Source organism: Tenrec ecaudatus, chromosome 4 (genome assembly GCF_050624435.1).
Source record: "Tenrec ecaudatus isolate mTenEca1 chromosome 4, mTenEca1.hap1, whole genome shotgun sequence".
Lineage (NCBI taxonomy): Eukaryota > Metazoa > Chordata > Mammalia > Afrosoricida > Tenrecidae > Tenrec > Tenrec ecaudatus.
The window spans coordinates 99,826,918-99,845,034 of NC_134533.1; the positions used below are offsets into that span (position 1 = coordinate 99,826,918).

Genomic DNA, 18,117 nt, shown 5'->3' on the forward strand with positions numbered 1-18,117 from the left:
TCACAGTTATGTTTCAGCAGTAGGTAGGTCAGGATATTTCTATTTCTTCAGGTTGTTTCTCTGATATAATCTATTGTTGTTAAATGCCATTGAGTAGGTTCAGACTCATAGCGACCCTATGTACAACACAACGAAACACCATCTGGTCCTGTGCCATCCTGGCAATTGTTCTCATTGTAGCCACTCTGTCAACCCAGGTTGCTGAAGGTCTTCCTCTTTTTTGCTGCCCCATCACTTTACCAGGCATGCTATCTTTCCAGGGCTTCTCTCTGCTGATGGCATGTCCAAAGTACTTGAGAGTCACGCCGTCCTTACTAGAGAGCATGCTGGCTGTACTTCTTTCAAGGCAAGTGTTTATTCTTTTAGCAGTCCGTGGTACTTTCTTCTATCTATCTATCTATCTATCTATCTATCTATCTATCTATCTATCTATCTATTTATGAGAGGGAGTGGGAAGGCGATGTCCTGCAACATCTTTTATTATACGAAATAGAATTTCCTCTTTGTTGAACAGCAATCCCAGGGAGTCCGGTCAAAAAACTGTTTTGATTGTCCTCCCTCTGTGATGTTTACCCTCAAGTGTCACCAAGCTAGGGGCACCCACACACAATCTGGCACGTAGTTGGGAGAACTTCCAGTTCGTAGATCGAAGTGCCAACATCAGCCTTCTTCAGCCTCACAAAGCCACGGCTCCTAGCGGTCCTCTGGGGGAAGGGCTTGTGTGACGCTGTGGCAGAGCCATCCCCAGCTAGCCTGGCAAGTCCAGTCCACGGCCAAGCTTCCAGCTCCCCTTTGGCGGTGCCTTAGGGGATCTGTGTGTCCATGGTATAAATCTGAATGAGTTCAGACACAATGTTATCAATGATCGGCTTGGTTAGGTCATGACTAAACACCTGCCACCACGGCATCTCAGCCTTGTCATCGGCTGGCACCTCCATACCATACACCTTCAGAGCCAGATAGAGCACGGCCACGGCTATGTGCTGCGCCCGGAAGCGGAGGCACAGCGCCCCGTGGTAGCTGTCCCGCAGCAGAGCCCAGGCGGTCACAGAGATGGGGGTGCGCTGCCAGCCATAACGGTTCATCCAGTTCTTGAGGGAGATCAGGTAGTGGAGCAGGTACTTGTATGGATGCTGGAAGGAGACCTGGAAGCGCAGGACCCGGAGTATGAGCAGCTCACACTGGACGATGCTGTCGCGGAGCTCCCAGTAACGAGCGTCCAGCTCCAGGGACTCGCTGCCCGAGCGTAAGTACCTGTTGGACACGTTGATGATGTCCCGCATGCGCAGGTGCTGCTCCTCCACTTTGCCAGCCAAGTAAATGGCAGACATGGCGACGAGGTAGGGGTCGTAGATGTCCAGGTTGACCTCTCCGAAAAAACTATGGTAAATGGTACACGCCGTGGCAATGGGGATGGACTGCAAGCCCAGCTTGACCCCCGCTTCCATGATGAACCGCGTCACTCGGAAGTGGACCACCTCCGGCGGCGACGGCCGCCCCTCGGGTGGGTCTCTATGGCCTTCACAGCGACTAACCTCCATCAGGCCCCAGCTGCGGCTCGCCGGCTGCCGGAAGTAACCTTGTCTGCCGGAAGTAACCTCGCAACTCACCGGAAGCGGAACCATCCCACAGCAGCCGACCCGCTCTAGCGCCTCAGGTGGTCAAGTACTTCCTGTACTTACAATACTCGTCACCATTTTAAATGCATCGATTTCCCTCGTCTTTGATATCCAGCCTTCACGTGCATAAGGCAGTTGAGAATAACATAGCTCAGGGCTGACGGATCTCAAAGTAACTACCTTGCTTTCCAACATTAAAAGTGGTCTTGGGCAGCAGATTTACCTTCGGTCGCTTGACTGATGCTTTCATAAGCACGGATTGCAGAACCAAGCAAGATGAAGTCTGTGACATCCTCGGTCTTTGCTCCATTTATCATGGAGAGAGACCTGATCCAATTCGGAGGATTTTGACCTATGCCTTGGCTAATGGCTTCTAACCCCCAAGAGGCGGCCTTCATAGTTTTTGCAGCAATGCAAAGTACTTTGCTAATCTCTCTGTGGGTCCTGCATGTCAATCTGGAGACACTGACTGAAAAGACAGCAAGGGACAAATTCATCTTCTCTAAATAGATACAAATCATTATCACAGTCTTCGATCTTAATGAAAGGTTTCCATGGCTAGTTAACAGTCTAACCGAACTAGCCCCACCCCACCCCAAAAAAGGAGGGGGAAAAACACTCCTTTTTGAGTTGCCACAGTGCTACAAAATAAAAATAACAAACCAAACCAAACTCACTACCATCGAGTCAACTCTAACTCATAGGGACCCTAGAAGAGAGGGTAGAGCTGCCCTGTGGGTTTCTGAGACTGTAATTCCTGACAAAGAGAAAGCCTCTTTCTCTTGAAGAGCATCTGGTCATTTTGGACTGCTGACCTTGCTACATGGGCTCCTAAAACCTAACTTAGGGGAAGCTTAATATGTGTACTGAAGGAGCCCTGGTGGTGTCCTGGTTACATGTTGGGCAGCAATCCGCTTGGTTGTCAGTTCAAAGCCATCAGCAGCCCTGCAAGAGAAAGACTGGGCTTTCTACACTAGTACACAGTTACCATCCTCGAAGCCCACAGGGGTTGCTGTGAGTCAGCGTTGACTGAATGGCAGGGGGGTTGGAGTTTAATATGAGTATCAATATAAGCGAATCTATCCTTGAAACATCAGATTACTAACACTCAGATGTAAACAATATCATTAGCATCTGAGGAAACAGAAGGAAAACAAAACGAAACTTTGTCCCAATCAGGAAGTGAAAGATGTTGCAGAAAGAATTGTCTGGCATTCACTTAAACCCACACTTCAAGTCCAGCCTTGGTTAAAGAGTGCAGCCACTGCTCCTGGGATCCCTGCTGCCACCTGCTATAACTTGATCCTGCTGTGCTGAATTTGCGATGTCACTCCTTCGAGCTCCACTGTAGCGCTAGTGGTCAGGGATCGCCGCAAATGGTCCCCTCCACTTCTGTTAAAGGAGAATGTCCTTGTAGATCCAGAAGAGCGCCTGATTTTCTGGCTGGAGACCTTACCAGTGACTTCCAGCAGGAACTTCTGCCTCACCTACACTTCCTTTTGAAAGGTAGAACAAAGGTTAAAGAAATAAAAGAGTTCATTATAAGTATATTTTTTATTTGGGTACAGGGTGCTTGGGGTAGAAAACTGAATAAGTATGGTCCTCTTATATATTAGCTCCAAAATGGACTAACTTTTTCTTCTCCCTTCAGGCTGTCAAAAAGCTAACAAACAAACTCACTACCAGCAGGTCGATGCTGATTCATAGCAACCCTAGAAAACAGAGCAAAACTTCCCTTTGAGAATCTTTATAGGAGGAAAAAGTACTATATTTCTTCTGAGGAATAGCGATGGTTTCAAACTGCTGACCTTGGGGGTTAGCAACTCAAGGAGCAACCACTGTGCCACCAGTCTCTTTGCAGGCCATAAAAATTATCAATAGAGCTAAAAGCAAAAGATTAGTCCATGGCCACTTAGTTCTTAGTTTGATGAGTTGTATTTTCTCTTGGTGGGGGTTTCTAAGTCAAAACTTCTTGAAGCACAGTGGAGAGAAAATGAGGTTTTTTATTTAGACCATATAGATGAAACCAAACCTGGGAATGATGGTTTCCCCTTTTATTTCCAAGGGGACATGGACAACTTTCTATGCTTTCTCAGTTCCATAAGGAAATGTTTTTAGTCCGTGCTGAAAAGGAATAACCAAACATTCTTAAATATGTCATTCATATGCCAACTTAAGCAAAACCTCTTCGTCAAAGTGGGTTGAGCATGGAAGTGGAATAGCAAAGGCAGTGCTGAAAGCCCCCTCCAGTTCTAAAGGTTACATCTGGGGGAGAGCATTTATCCTGCTGCTTAGTGTTCCAAGTAGCTGCTGTTAAAGCAAAGCAAGCTCTGTCCTTCGGTCTTGCCAGTAGAGGAGAGGCCGTGTGCAGGTAACTTGGGCTGGGCTCTGCTGTGTTAGGCGTGGGCTGGAAATGAGCCACAGATTCCTTTTGTTCTAGCCTGACAGCATGGGTGACTACTGCACGAGTGTAAGTATCATAGTGTTATGCCCCAGAGTGCATTTACGAGTGTCTTTGGTAATGATGCAATCGCTGCTTCGGCCCTGAAGAAGAGGACTCGTTCTTTGAAACAGAGTCAGTTCAAGTTCTAAGAAGGGTAGGTGGTGAGTTTTTTCGGGGTGCCTCCACTGCCCCATCATCTTTCTGTGCTTCTTTAATGTAAAGATCAAAAGATCTAGAAGGCTTTCCACTGGTGTTTGTCTTCATTTTGCCAAGGGCTTGTTAGCAAACAGGGTCCATTCAAACGAGTTTATCAGATTCTGGTGTGACTAATTTGAGGGGCTAGGCCAATACCCCAAAATCAGGGGTGCGGGTTTGACAAAACAGTGCTATTCGGAGGGAAGATCTTCATTGTTGACAATTTTGGCAGGAAGTGGGACAAGGGGACAGACACATGGTCTCTAGACCTTCAGCCAACAGCCTCCATTGTCCTGAATTATTAACAGGCTTAAAAGGTGAACTTCTTGCAAGCTTGCAAAGTTGCCAATGACACTTGGTAACCAGCTTCAGCCAGAAAGTCTAAACCAAAACTTGAGTTCTCAAGGACATCCTCCCATGTTCAGGCACTGGGAGTGCAGAGGGTCATCCACGTTCTGCAAGGGGACCTTTTGCCTCAGGGATGGTTAAACTCTCTGGATCTGAGCAGGTGCAGTTCTGGATTATTACTTCTTAAAACTCATCAAGAAAACACACCGGCATAGCTGTCTCTTTCTGCCACTCCCAAACTGAAAAACCAAACTCACCGCCATCGGGTGGAAGCCAAATCAACCAATCATAGCAACCCAAAAGGACAGGATAGAACCTCCCTGTGAGTTTCCAAGCCCATGACTCTTCGTGGGAGCAGAAGGCCCCCTCTTTCTCCCGAGGCTCATGGTTTGGAACTTCACACCTTTCCTTTCTGACCTCAGCACCCACTGGGCCGCCAAGCTTCTCTGCGTTCTGATCCCAAAGCAAAAACGGGCTGATTTGGTTCTGCTCATAGAATGCAGGAAAAGCAGTCTCTCGATTCCAGAACAGGAAAGGAGTGCAGGAACGAGGAATTTATAAAGATAGTCCTTGGTTATCAAAAATAGTTTCTGCATGGATTTTGCTCAGCTCCCCCAAAAGTGTCATTGGGCAATCAAGATGCACAAAACTGGTAGCACCAGCTTTGTTCCTTGATTCCAGATTCATGAGCTGTAGAAATGAGTTAAGCTGCATATGCCACTTCAGAAAGCCTGCAGGCTTCTCTCCTATTCATACTCCAGCAAAGGCAGTCAGTGGAGAGGAGAGAAAGTATCTGATCATAGCACCCTCTGGGTTTTCCTCCTTTCTTATCTTTTCCTGCTCCCTGCTTCTCTCACCTCTTGAATTTCCCTACCTCTTTCTGTTCCTCCCTTCTCTTCAGAGCTCATTCTCCCAGAGTCCTTTTCCAAAAAGGCATGCTGATGCCTTGGCCCTCTCTCCCCATCTAGCTCTTTGTCCCCACCTCCACCTCTCTATCCGCAGCTTCCTTAGCCATCGAAGCTAATAGTGTAGGCGTTGGAAGCTACCTGAGTGTATTGTGCAATGGACAGCATCTCTAGCCCTCCTTCTACTTTCTGTAACTGGCTTCTCAAGGGCCTGAGGTACTCTGGCCAATAACCACCAGGATATTGAGGGGAGCATTCTGTTTGGCTGTGGGATCAATACAGATGTATTGCTGGCCCCCGAAGATCCAGAAAATGGAGGGGTTTTCTCCTAGGCTTGGCAAGATTTCTTTTACTTGCTCAAGCTCACCTGTTAGAGGTTCTCTATGATTTAGTCAATTAAAAAATAAATTCCCAGTAAGAAGTTAAATGTCCTCCTACCTTGATGTTGGAGCCCCATTGGGGTTCTTCAGGAGCTACAGCTTCCCCTGTAGGGTTCTGTTAACTACCCCATCCTCATTATATTTCCCTTTTCTGACCTTCTGGACTGCATCATCCAGTTTTCCTCAGTGGCCAGGAGAGAACTTAGAAGGCCTGCCAGTCAGCCCTGGTGGAATGATCAGTAACAGATAGACAAGAAGGTGGTGAAAGCAGCATGGGCATCCCTGGAACTGCTGGTAGACCCTCTCCTCCCCTCCCCATCCCCCACTCCATCCCCACCTTCCACAATACTATACAGCCCATAGGGGGAAGTTGGACCAAATTACCACTACTATCAATGTGGGAAAGTGAGGCCATGCTCTGTACCTTCTAGGTCCCTGTCTTCTGAAATGGTGAGCAAGCTTTGGTGAGGCGGCGGGAACAACAGTTCTCCTCCGCTGACCTGTAGAAAACTCAGAGGACATTCAAGGGACTCTTGGCCACTTTCAAAAAGGGTTTTTAAAACAAAATGATAAATCAAGTCTCAGTCATCTTTTTCTGTCCTGAAACAGAGTCATGGAATATTCCACAAACACGTTTCCATTGCATTTGCTAGTACTACCAATCAAATCTTAATTGTGAGTAATAATTACCAGGCCTATTTTCCAGCTATCATCCACCCTCTGGAGAGGAATACTTTGGTTGCAACATCTTATTAAAACAAGCACATTAAGACCCCAGACACTATCTTTTGATAGCTGGGCACCATCTGCTTTCTTCACGACATCTGCTTATGCACACATTTTGTCTTCGGCGATTGCGCCGGGAAGGTGAGCATCACAGAATACCAGGTTGTTAGAACAGTGTTCTTGCACTGAGGGAGAGCTTGAGCAGATGCCTGAAGTGAAGTTAAACAAGCGGCCATCTAGCAGAGAAGCAACAAACCCACATGGAAGAAGCACACCAGCCTGTGAGATCACGAGTTGTCAATAGGATCAGGTAACAGGTATCAGAAGACCCCAAACAAACAAACAAAAATCATATTGTTTAGAATGAAGAGGGTCAGAACAGAGACCCCAAACCCATCTGTAGACATAAGATATCCCCTCACAGAAGGGTAACAAGGAAGGGATGAGTCAACCAGGGTGCAGTATAGCACCGATGGAACACACAAAATTCCTCTGGTTCCTTAAAGCTTCCTCACCCCCCACCATCTTGATCCCAGTCCTGCCTTTCACTGAAGGCTAGACTGGAGCTTGGGCACAGGTACAGATAAGAGATAAGAACTCACAACACATGAAATCCAGGAACAGGAATGGGAGTAGCTATACCAGGAGGGTAGGGAGAAGGTGGGAAGAGGAGGAGAGGAAGGGGGAATGATCATATAACCACCACCACCATCCCTGCCCCTAGGGGGGTGAACATTAGAAACCATGGGGGAAGGGAGACAGCGGTCGGTGTAAGATATGAAAATAACAACTGATAATCTGTTAAAGTGAGACAGGTTAGCAAAAGAAACTCAGCTAAGTAACTTGCCTGTTTCTCCATCCCATCTCAGAAAGCCGTTGACAAAAATCGAGTTTCTGATTCCATGGGGGATTCCATATTGTTCTGATTCCATATTGTTCCCTTTGATGTTTTAATCTGCATGGTGTGGTTAGTCCGGTTATGGTAACCAGATTGTTAGAGTCCATTTGGGTATTGTTTCTTTTATGATAAGGAATGTACCGTGAAATGCATACTTGCTCTTCTTGAAGTTAACAGAATGTTATAATCAATGTTTTACCCTATAATGCTCCCTAACCCTAAAAAATATTAGCATTTGTTTTGCTTTCTGCTTCTGTCCACACTTGCTTAAGTTTTAGACAACAAATAAATGAGTTTTTTTTGCCTTTAAAAGATGGACCGAAATGTGAACTCAGGACTGCAATTTAAAAAAATCGCTTTTAGATTCTAGCAGTCCAGTTATAACTGGATAAAGCCTCTTCTAAATTATCAAGACATGATAGCAGCTGTCATTTATTCAAACCCGCAACAAAGGGGTCATGAGGGTGACGGGAAAGGGAGGGGAAAAAAGAGCAGCTGATACCAAGAGCTCAATAGGAAGTAAATGTTTAGAAAATGATGGCAACGTATGTACACATATGCTTGTTACAATTGATTGATATAAGAGCTGTAAGAGTCCCCAATAAAACGATCTTTTAATTTTAAAAAACTATTTACATCTCAGAAGAAAACAAAATTTAAAAAGCACTTAATGGTTTTACTCTTTGCACCTCCACGGAAATGGACCCAGGTTTCTAGGTTCCCCTGGCACTTCCTGCCAGCGTACTTTTCCTGTCTCCCACTTTCCCCTCTGGCTTGCCATCCCCTTGTCCCACCCCATTGACCTGCATCAGATTCAGGATCTACGGAATGAGACCCTCCTCTCATTCTTACAGTGATTGACTTTCAGTTCTCCGCCAGCAGCTGGAGAGCCCCAAGGGCTTAGTGGTTACAAGTTTGAGCTATTGGCCATAAAGTTAGCAGTTTGAAGCCGCCAGCTGCTCTGAGGAAGAAAGACTGAAGGAGTGAGACAGAAAGAGAGAAGATACAGAAAGACAGATGAGACAGAAAGACAGACAGGGGAGAAAGACTAAACCATTAACGAGTTACAATCTCAGAAACCCACAGAGGCAGTTCGGGGTCACAGTGAGTCGGAATTGACTCAATGGCACTGAGGTTTTGATTCGTCTTTTCTGAATTTGCCACTAGCTGACAGCTTTTGGTATAAATCCTCTTTCTCCCTCCAGGGCTCACAGCCTCGCAGCCCTGTGCTGTGCCCAGGCTGCATGGCCTGTGGATGCCCAGGCCACCATAACAGGGGAGGAGGGAAACCTCTCTTACCCCACGTCTGTGCTCAGCCCGATCCTGAGGAAGATGCAGCCGGGGCGACCATGGCGAGCTCCACATTGGGCGTTAATTTTGTTAACTGAACTGCAGACGTGCTTCAGCCAGTTTACCAACTCCAAGTCAGAGGACTGCGGTCAAGAACTCAAAGGACACATTGCTTTGGGTGAACTTGCTGCATGAGACCTCTTTAACGTTTTGAAAAGCAAGGTTGTGACTCTAAGGACTAAGGTGTGCCTCACCCAGGCCATGGTATTTTCAGCAGCCTCATATGCATGAAAGTTGGACATTGAACGAGGAAGACTGACGAGAAACAGATACCTTTGAATTGTGGTGCTGGTGAGGAGTACGGAAAGTACCAGGGCCTGTCAAAAGAACAAAGAGATCTGTCTTGGAAGAAGGACAGTCAGAGTGCTCCTTAGAGGCAAAGACAGTGAGAGTTGGTCTCACCGACTTTGCACGTGTTGTCAGGAGAGGCCAGTCCCTGGTGAAGGACATCATGCTTGATTAGGTAGAGGGGCAGTGACAACGAGGAAGACCTTCAACAAGATGGATTGGCACAGTGGCTGCAACAGTGGATTACAGCCTAAGGGGATGGTGCAGGACCTGGCAGTGTTTCGTTCTGTTGTGCATACAGTCACTGTGTTGTGCATGCAGTCACTGTGTTGTGCATACAGTCGCTGTGTTGTGCATACGGTCGCTGTGTTGTACATATAGTTGCTGTGTTGTGCATATAGTTGCTGTGTTATTCATGTAGTCGCTGTGTTGTACATGCGGTCTCTGTGTTATGCATGCAGTCACTGTGTTGTGCATACAGTCAATGTGTTGTACATGCGGTCTCTGTGTTTTGCATGCAGTCACAGTGCTGTGCATACAGTCGCTGTGTTATGCATATAGTCAATGTGTTGTGCATGCAGTCGCTGTGTTGTGCATACAGTCAATGTGTTATGCATGCAGTTTCTATGTTGTGCATGCAGTCGCTATGAATTGGAACCCACTCGTCAGTACCTAACAAGTTAGAGGAAGAAGAGGCATTTTACATAGAATGTACACTAGTGAGAAGACCACAACGGTGGAAAGCAGGCTGCCTTTGTGAGGCCATTTGAAATCCGAATACATAGAGAACATATGCATTTGGCTTTGGAATTTACACTTTGCAGAGTCGTGTTTTACAGGAGCTCAGGTTTCAGGAGAACCGCTGCAAACAACATTTGACCATGAGGAAGCAAACAAAGCACTAAGGTTCCTAAGTCTTGGCCAGTCCAACGATGTCTTTCTTAACTAAACAGATAGCAGGGCCTCACTTTTAACAACAGTCCGGTAACTAAGGGAACACTTTGGATAAGATCTGGCCCTTTTCGGTGACATCCACGCCCAACCTGTCTGCTTTGGAGCACTGCAGCTGTTACAAACATTCCACCGAGGCGGAATTCAGGAAAGCACCTGGGGCTAGCTGCCGTGTGCCAGGGGTGCCTCCAGCGACATTAACTACAAGGACTTGGGTGACGCATTCACAGACACTGCTCATTATTTCATTTCCTCAGTACCCCTGCTTCCTTGGCCTTGATTTGACCTCACTGTCACTAGACTATAGCTCTCTGCAGATCTTCCTATGGAATTGGGAATACAACGATTAAGGAAGTAGGTTGTGCATTATGGAGAAAAGGCTAATAAATGGGCTCAGGAAGTGGGTGTAGCTGAAGGCCAGGTGGCACTGTATCTTAGCACCCCCTGCCAGAACCGAAGGCAGCACAAGCACGCTCGATGGGCCGCCTGTGCTCGGAGTCCTTCCCAGGCACAGACCTCCGTTCACCTTGTGTTGATTTTGGAAGCAAAGCCAGCAGTCCCTGGGTACTCAGGGAGCTAATGTGTACAAGCCAGAAAAGGCAGACCGTGAACCCCAGAAGTTAACACCCTTTTACAAACCAAGTAGGAAGAATCACAGGGACCGTTTTGCTTGTGACTTGTACTATACTATCTTTCAGTCCTTGGTTCACTATAAAACCATATTAATAATTTTTAAAAGGGATTGTCAAAAAAGGAAGGCTACCAGCATTGTAAACATTAAAAAGCAAACATAACAAAAAAGGCTTTGGTTAATAATATTTAATCTTATTGGTGTGGCAGATGGGGATGTCGCTGTGATGCTTAAATGATGTCCTTTAATACAGCGTAAGACAGTGGTAACTGGAACAACACCATCTTCATGTGTGAAGAATGTAATAGGAAGGTTTTGAATAATATCAGTCAGATCCCCATCAAGCTTAAGAGTCACAAGAAATTGCTGGATGTCAGTACTTCGGGACAAAGGTTTTATTCTGTTCGCTTAGTTGATACATGGCAGCATAATTGAATAGATGATTCAAGAGTTAAAATTAGTTTCCATCCAACCAGCACTGACCCAGGCTGACCCCACGTTGTGTCCCAGTAGAACGAAGCTCCATAGAGTCTGGCGTGGCGATTTTTCAGAAGTTGTTTGCCCGTCTGTTCTCTAAAGACCCCTCTCATTGGGCTCCAATCACTAACTTTTTGGTTAGCAAGCAAGTTTGTAAAGCACTTTAGCACCCAAGGACTCTGGGTCTTATACTTAAAACCAAGCGCACTGCCTTCAGGTTGATTCTGCCTCGTAGTCACCCTCGAGGGTGGAGTGGAACTGCTTCATAGGGTTTCCACAGCTGCATATGTTTACAGGCGTAGGCGGCCTCAGCTTGTTCTGCATCTGGGTTTATAAACTGCTGACCTTTTCGTTGACAGCCCAAATGCTCAACTCACTGTATCACCAAGAGCCCTTGATTCTATGGCAAGGTTATCAGAACTGCAGGAAACCAAAAAGTCAATTCCACTGTGACTCATCTGACTCGCTGTGCCCCTGAATGGGGTCTCCAAGGCTATAAATCTTTTTTTTTTCTTTTGAATCTCAGCACCATTTGAAATTTTAGATTTTTTTCCCCCCAAGCCGTTTTATTGAGAGTTAATAATACAACTATCATAGCATTCCATCGCTCCATCACATCAAGCAGTGTTGTACAATGGCTGCCACAATCAGTTTCAGAACATTCTCTTCATTCCTGGACTCCTTGACATCAGCTCCCTTTTGCCCGCCCCCTACCCCACCCCCACCCCCACCCCTGGGCCACTGTACCCTCAAGAAACCGCTATCCGACTTGCTGTCCCTGTAGGTTCATTGATTCTGGGTTTCATATACTGAAACACAGAAAAGCACAGAACACAAATTGAAGAGGGTCCCCCCTGTGACATAACACATCTGAGATAACCCCCAAAATGAACAAACCAAAAAAATACAGAAAATGTTGAAAACCAGATCAGGCCTAACGTGCATGAGAGGGGGAATCAACTGACAAGGTTTTAACTGTTCAAGTCAGGGTAATAATCATTTTCATCGTCTGTAGTCATCTCGCCCATGCACTCTGTTTGGTAGCTACTTTCTTCCCATCCCTCTATTTTGGGTACAGTATGATCATGGGAGGCTTATTGCCTATGTAGAGTCCACAAATGTATCTTGAGCTCCCACACTCCCATCCATAGCCTTCTGCAAATCAGATTCGCACAATTTATCCCCCGATGGCAGTCCCTCTCTCAACCTCAGATGATATGATTTACAGGACTTTGGTTGTAAATGTTGGTGTGCTTCTCCCATGTGCACTTAGTTGACATCTCCCTTTCATGGCTGCTTGTCTGAAAACAAGCCTTTAAGGGTCCAGACACTATTTTATCTGATAGCCAGGCACCATCTAATTTCTTCACCACATTTTGCTATAGCGTGTATATCCCCTGTGTTCCCTTCCTGGGCAGGAGTATCAAGCAGGGCCATGATGTAAGAACTAATTGTTCTTAAATTGGAGCTAGGATTTAGTACGAGCCCCAAACCCATTCCTGGTTCTAGGTTTGTTTGTTTTAATCTGCCTTTGGCTCCCTTTCGAAACCTCCTTGTTCATTTATGGTAGAGAGTCTTAATAATCAACCCCTGGGGGCATAATAATCTTCTGTTAATATTGTCTTTGATTTGCCCATCCTAATTTTTAAAGGCCCTGTTAAAAGAGGGATATTGGGCCCATGTAGGCTAACTCCCTTGTACAGAATCAATCCTTTCGTGGCTGAATGCTATTTACACAAACAATAGGGGTGAACTGTCAGGAATAATATTCACTGTGAATGTCAATCACAGGTTTGCTGGAATAATATATCTCTTAATACGGCATATAGGGCATTGATGTAGTAAAATTTATATTCTTTACTAGTCTTTTCTTATGTGTCTTTAAGATGTTCCTCTTATCACCACCATCTCACTTTAAACCTGCCGTTGTTATTTATAAAATAATTACATGCATGTGCCATTAAAAAATGAGTAGAACAAAAGGCATAAATATAACAATAAAATCAACTCTCCAGACTCTCAGGGTCTCCTCAACAGCAGCGGGGAGAAAGGGAAGCTGTTTCCAGAAAATTAATTTTTTTCTTCTTTAGGAATTCCACCCTAGTCTGGTCATAGCCTAAGTGTGGTCCCCTCTTCATTCACTTCATTTGGAACTTCAAATGTAGGCTTTTTGTTGTCGCCATCTTGTCCGTCCTGACCCATCGCAACTCTGCTTAGCAGAACAAAACCCTTTCTGCTCCTGCGACACCCTCACAAGTGTTCTTACATTGAGCCGTTGTTGCAGCCACTGTGTCCATCCATCTTGCTAAGGGTCTGCTTCTTTGTCACTGCCCCTCCACTCGATCAAGCGTGATGTCCTTCTCCGGGGGCTGGTCTCTCCTGACGACATGCCCAAAGCATTTGAGACGTAGTTTTGCTACCTGGGCCTCAAAGGAATATTCTGGCTGTGATTCTTCTGATAGCAGCTCTTTGATTTCCCAGAGGTCATCGCTGGCTGTGGTTCATTTCAAGGTTTTGTAAGCAAAGAGTCCTGCTGGTGTTGTGGCTCAACACTGGACAGCTAACTGAAAGGTGAATGGTTTGAATCCGCCAGCTTTTCTGGGGGAGAGAGATGTGGCCGCTCCTGTAAAGCCTAAACTAAGGTCACTGCCAGTGAGCCAGGTCCAACTCGTGTTGGTATGGTGGTTGCTAGGTGCCAGCAATTTCCAACACAGTGACGTGTCTGTGCAACACGGCCTGTCCCTGAGCCACCCTCACAACAGTTCTTGTGTGTGACCTCACTGCTGTAGTCACTGTGTCAGTTTATCGCTCCATGGTCTTCCTCTTTTTCGCTGCCCCTCTAGTTTACCAAGCATGATGTCCTTTCCAGGGACTGGTCTCTCCTTACAACGTGACCGAAGCATGTGAGACTAAGTCTCGCTATCCTTGCCTCTAAGGACCATTCTGGGTAGACATCTTTCAAGACACGTCTGTTCTCTTTGTGGTCCATGGTATATTCAACAGTCTTCACCAGCACTGCCATTCAAATGTAGCTATTCTTCAGTCTTCCTCATTTGATATCCAATTTTCACTGGCATATAAGGTAATTAAAAATACCAAGGCGTTAGTCTTCAAAGTAACATTCTTGCTTGTCAACACTTTCAGGAGGTCTTGTGCAGCTGATTTCTGCGATGCAATGAGTCATTTGATCTCTTGAAACCTCTATAAGGTTTCAGAGACTGACTGTAAATCTCTACCAACGCAGACAGCCTCAACTTTCCCCTGGGGAGTGGCTGATGGGTTTGAACCCTTTGGGTTTGCCTAACCCACAGAACCACTAGGGGTCCTTATGTAAAGAGTACAGCCTTGGGAAACCAATGGGGCAGTTTGACTCTGCCCAATAGGGTAATTATGCATAAGAATCAACACAACAGCAAAGGGTTTCTTTCTTTTCTGAAGAAAAATAAGGCACAGCAAGGCCAAGAAATCCTAGATCTGAATTTCACACATCTTAATCTATCGTAGAGCTATAAAAATTAAATGTAGCAGCAAGGTATACTGACTATGCCTCTTCCTCTAAACTGGACGTGGCTTCAAGGTAATAGCTAATTATTCATTTTTATTTAGCAAATATTTGTGAAAGCAAGAAAATATGGGGCTTTCCTCTTTTACCACCATGAAGTGCTCGTTTGGTTTCAGCTTGGAGCCCGGGCTCCATTCTCTGGGTACATTGTGTATTTTGAGGTTCATTTGGGATGTGTCACTCAGAGGTTGTGATGACTCATGCCACAGATCTCGGTGGTTTGGCACGATGAGATAAACCAGCCTGACCCGCATTTCCATAAAGAAAGCTTTGTTGTTGAAGAGGTAAGTGACTGACGGGGGCACCTATGAATACATGAAGAAGGGCCCCAGGGCAAGCTATTAGTGGTCCCTAATGTATAAAGTTAGGATAGACGATTGGTGATTTGGCCAAATGCCTCACCCCCTATATTAAAGAGTAAAGCCCCAGTTTACTTGACTGAATTTAGACGTTTTCAAACGGGTACCGCCACCGCCATCTAGTGGCATAATTGTAAATCTCAACCTCCTGTGAAATCTCTAAAGGTCTTTGCCACAACCCAGACTTAAATGTGGTAGCTAAGTGACCTTTCTATGAGGTCTGACACATATACGTATATTTTATAAAAATATATAATTATGTTCATCTTTTGAAATAAGGATGGGAAGATCCAGGACACTATTTTCAATGTAATATGAGAGCTCTCCCAGGATTATTCAAGGGCAAAATGTGTTATACCCCAGCGATATAGGATGTTTTCAATTGCTCTGATTTTAAATGCATTTAAACAATTGATTGTCTTTGAGTGCTTTTCAACTTTTCACCTCATTATCCAATAAAGAAGCTTTATAAGCTCCAATGTGATTTGAGTACAAAGCAGTTGCTCGTGCATTAACTGGATCGAGTATTAGCCAGTTGTCCCAAGTTGATTTTGAGTGACAGAGATCTCTCATGGGTATCAGAGATCTCTGCTTCAGTGCTACTGAGCACGGGGTCGTTATTTCTCCGATTACGCCCTTAGCGCACTGAGGTTCCATTGTCTTCCAGTGTTTCCACTATAGGAAATACGATCTTTGGGGACAGGAGCAATTTTTTCTCATTCATCTCCTCATCTTAGCGAGTGCTATTTAACAGGCATTTATTAAATGTTTGTCCGTGGTTTAAGTACCTAAGAAAAGAAAGGGGACATAAACTCTTTCTTGTGTGCAAACTGCTCCTAGATCGAGGATTGTGGACATTTCCCAACTTCCCCACAGCTGCTGTTCCTCTCACTGGACAGGTCAGGAAATTAAAAACCAAGGAGACCAAAGGATGTGTCTGATGTTACATGAAAAAACGAATGGCAGAGCTAGGAATCGAAATCAAGCCTCCTGGTTCCAAATGTGTTGCTGGTCCTTCTCATCGTAAAATAATACTCTTTGCAAGGAAAATGCTGAGAAATGTTTGGACTCCGTCTAGAGATGGGTTCTGGGAGACGGGGCTTTGCAGCATGAGACTAACCAAATTCCGTGAGAACTTTTGTTACCATGACCTGGTCTAATGAATACAGAAAAATGAAAACTCGATGCATTTGCATTGCGGTGCTGGCAAAGAACATTAGAATTTTCGTGGATTGCGAGGCGAAATGCAAACTGGTCTTGCCTTCAGAATGGCCTCAGAAGCTAAGACGGTAAGGCTGCATCGCAGGTATTTTGGACATGTTGTCAGGAGGGGTCAATACCCAGAGAAGGATTTCAAGTTTGAGAAGGTAGCCAGAAACCACAAAACCAAACCCATTTCCATTCCGTTAATGCCAATTGAAAGTCAACCTCTATAGGGTCTGTGAGGCTGTGAATCTTTCTGGGGACAGCTTGTCTCGTTGTTTTTTTTTTTCTTTGCCCTTGGAGCAGCTGGTAAGCACAAGTTTCATAGTCAGCAGTCAAACACTGACCCAACCGCACCACCAGGGTAAAGTGGAGGGTCGATGAAAAAGGGGGGCCCTCAAGGGGAAGGCCTACCACATGGTATGGAACAATGGACTCAGACGAAACTGTTGTGTGGATGACACGGGACCCAGGAGTGTTTTATTCTACTGGACATGGGCTTGAAATGAGTCAGAACCAATTTGCTGTCACTTCAGAAGCACAAAAATGAATTTTAAAATTTTAATTCTGTCATCTTGAAAATGAAAAATTGTGGGTGTCCTACATTGACCAGGGAATATTGGCAAGAAAAACACATCCTCTTAATTGATCCATTTTGTGTAAGGAAAGTTTGAATTCACACCTGAGACAAAACTACCTTGAGTTTGCCCTTGAGTTGCACAGCAGGATATGACTATTGTGACCTGTAGGGGTTTTTGTTGGCTGAGTTTCTGGAAGTGGATCTCTAGACCAATCTTTCTAGTCTTTCTGTCTGGAAGCTCTGCTGAAACCTGGTAAACATCCTAGCAATACTGTGAGCTTTCCTTACAGTGTCTCCACTGATAGACCAGTATTGGAGGTTCTGGCGAGGCCTTAACTCCAGGTGTCCATATGGGAGGCATTAATTCTACCGAGAGCCATATTTCCTCCAAGATAAAAATACATATCAAAGCTTGTTGAAAATATCATTTTAGTATAAACAATATAATAAACACTTCCTACCTAACAACATGGTACAAAGTGATGAACTTTCTCTGCCTGAGTTTTTATAAACAAGATCTCTTAGCTCGAGGGTCCTTCTCCTGATGACCATTGGTGTAGTCAGTGTCTACGGATCTCCCCGCCAGGGTCCCGGTCACTGAGGAGTGCTGACCACATCTTCAAGATCAACACTTAGTAGACCATCCTCAAAAAGGACGTCTCATTTTAATACATGTACTTCTAATTTATGAGATAAATTTGTGCTCCAACACACAAGCATTCCTTAAACAGCCTACATATCCAAAGTGAACCAGATGATAAAAAGACTTAATCATTCTTGTAGCCATAAATGATCAAATGATTTATATTTTATTTATTTATTTAAACATGTTATTAGGGACTCATACAACTCTTATCACAATCCACACATACAACAATTTTGTAAAGCGCATCTGTACATTCTTTGCCCTCATCATTTTCAAAGCATTTGCTCTCCACTTAAACCCTTGGGATCAGGTCCTCTTTTTCCCCTCCCTCCCCGCTCCTCCCCCTCATGAGCCCTTGATAATTTATAAATTATTATTTTGTCATATCTTGCCCTGTCCAACATCTCCCTTCAACCCCTTTTCTATTGTCCGTCCCCCAGGGAGGAGGTCACATGTAGATCCTTGTAATCGGTTCCCCCTTTCCAACCCACTCACCCTCTACCCTCCCAGTATCGCCCCTCACACCCCTGGTCCTGAAGGGATCATCCGCCCTGGA

The 18,117-nt window shown here is 45.2% G+C and overlaps 1 protein-coding gene across 1 annotated transcript; it reads right to left on the reverse strand.

Annotated features, from left to right (window-relative positions):
* Positions 1-803: 803 nt before the first annotated feature.
* On the reverse strand, positions 804-1,625 carry LOC142445970 (cyclin-Q-like). Its single transcript, XM_075547812.1, has 2 exons — positions 894-1,625; positions 804-833 (listed from the first exon to the last, which is right to left on the reverse strand). Exons 1-2 carry the CDS (start codon positions 1,623-1,625, stop codon positions 804-806), a joined length of 762 nt encoding a protein of 253 aa, XP_075403927.1.
* Between the last annotated feature and the right edge of the window lie 16,492 nt (positions 1,626-18,117).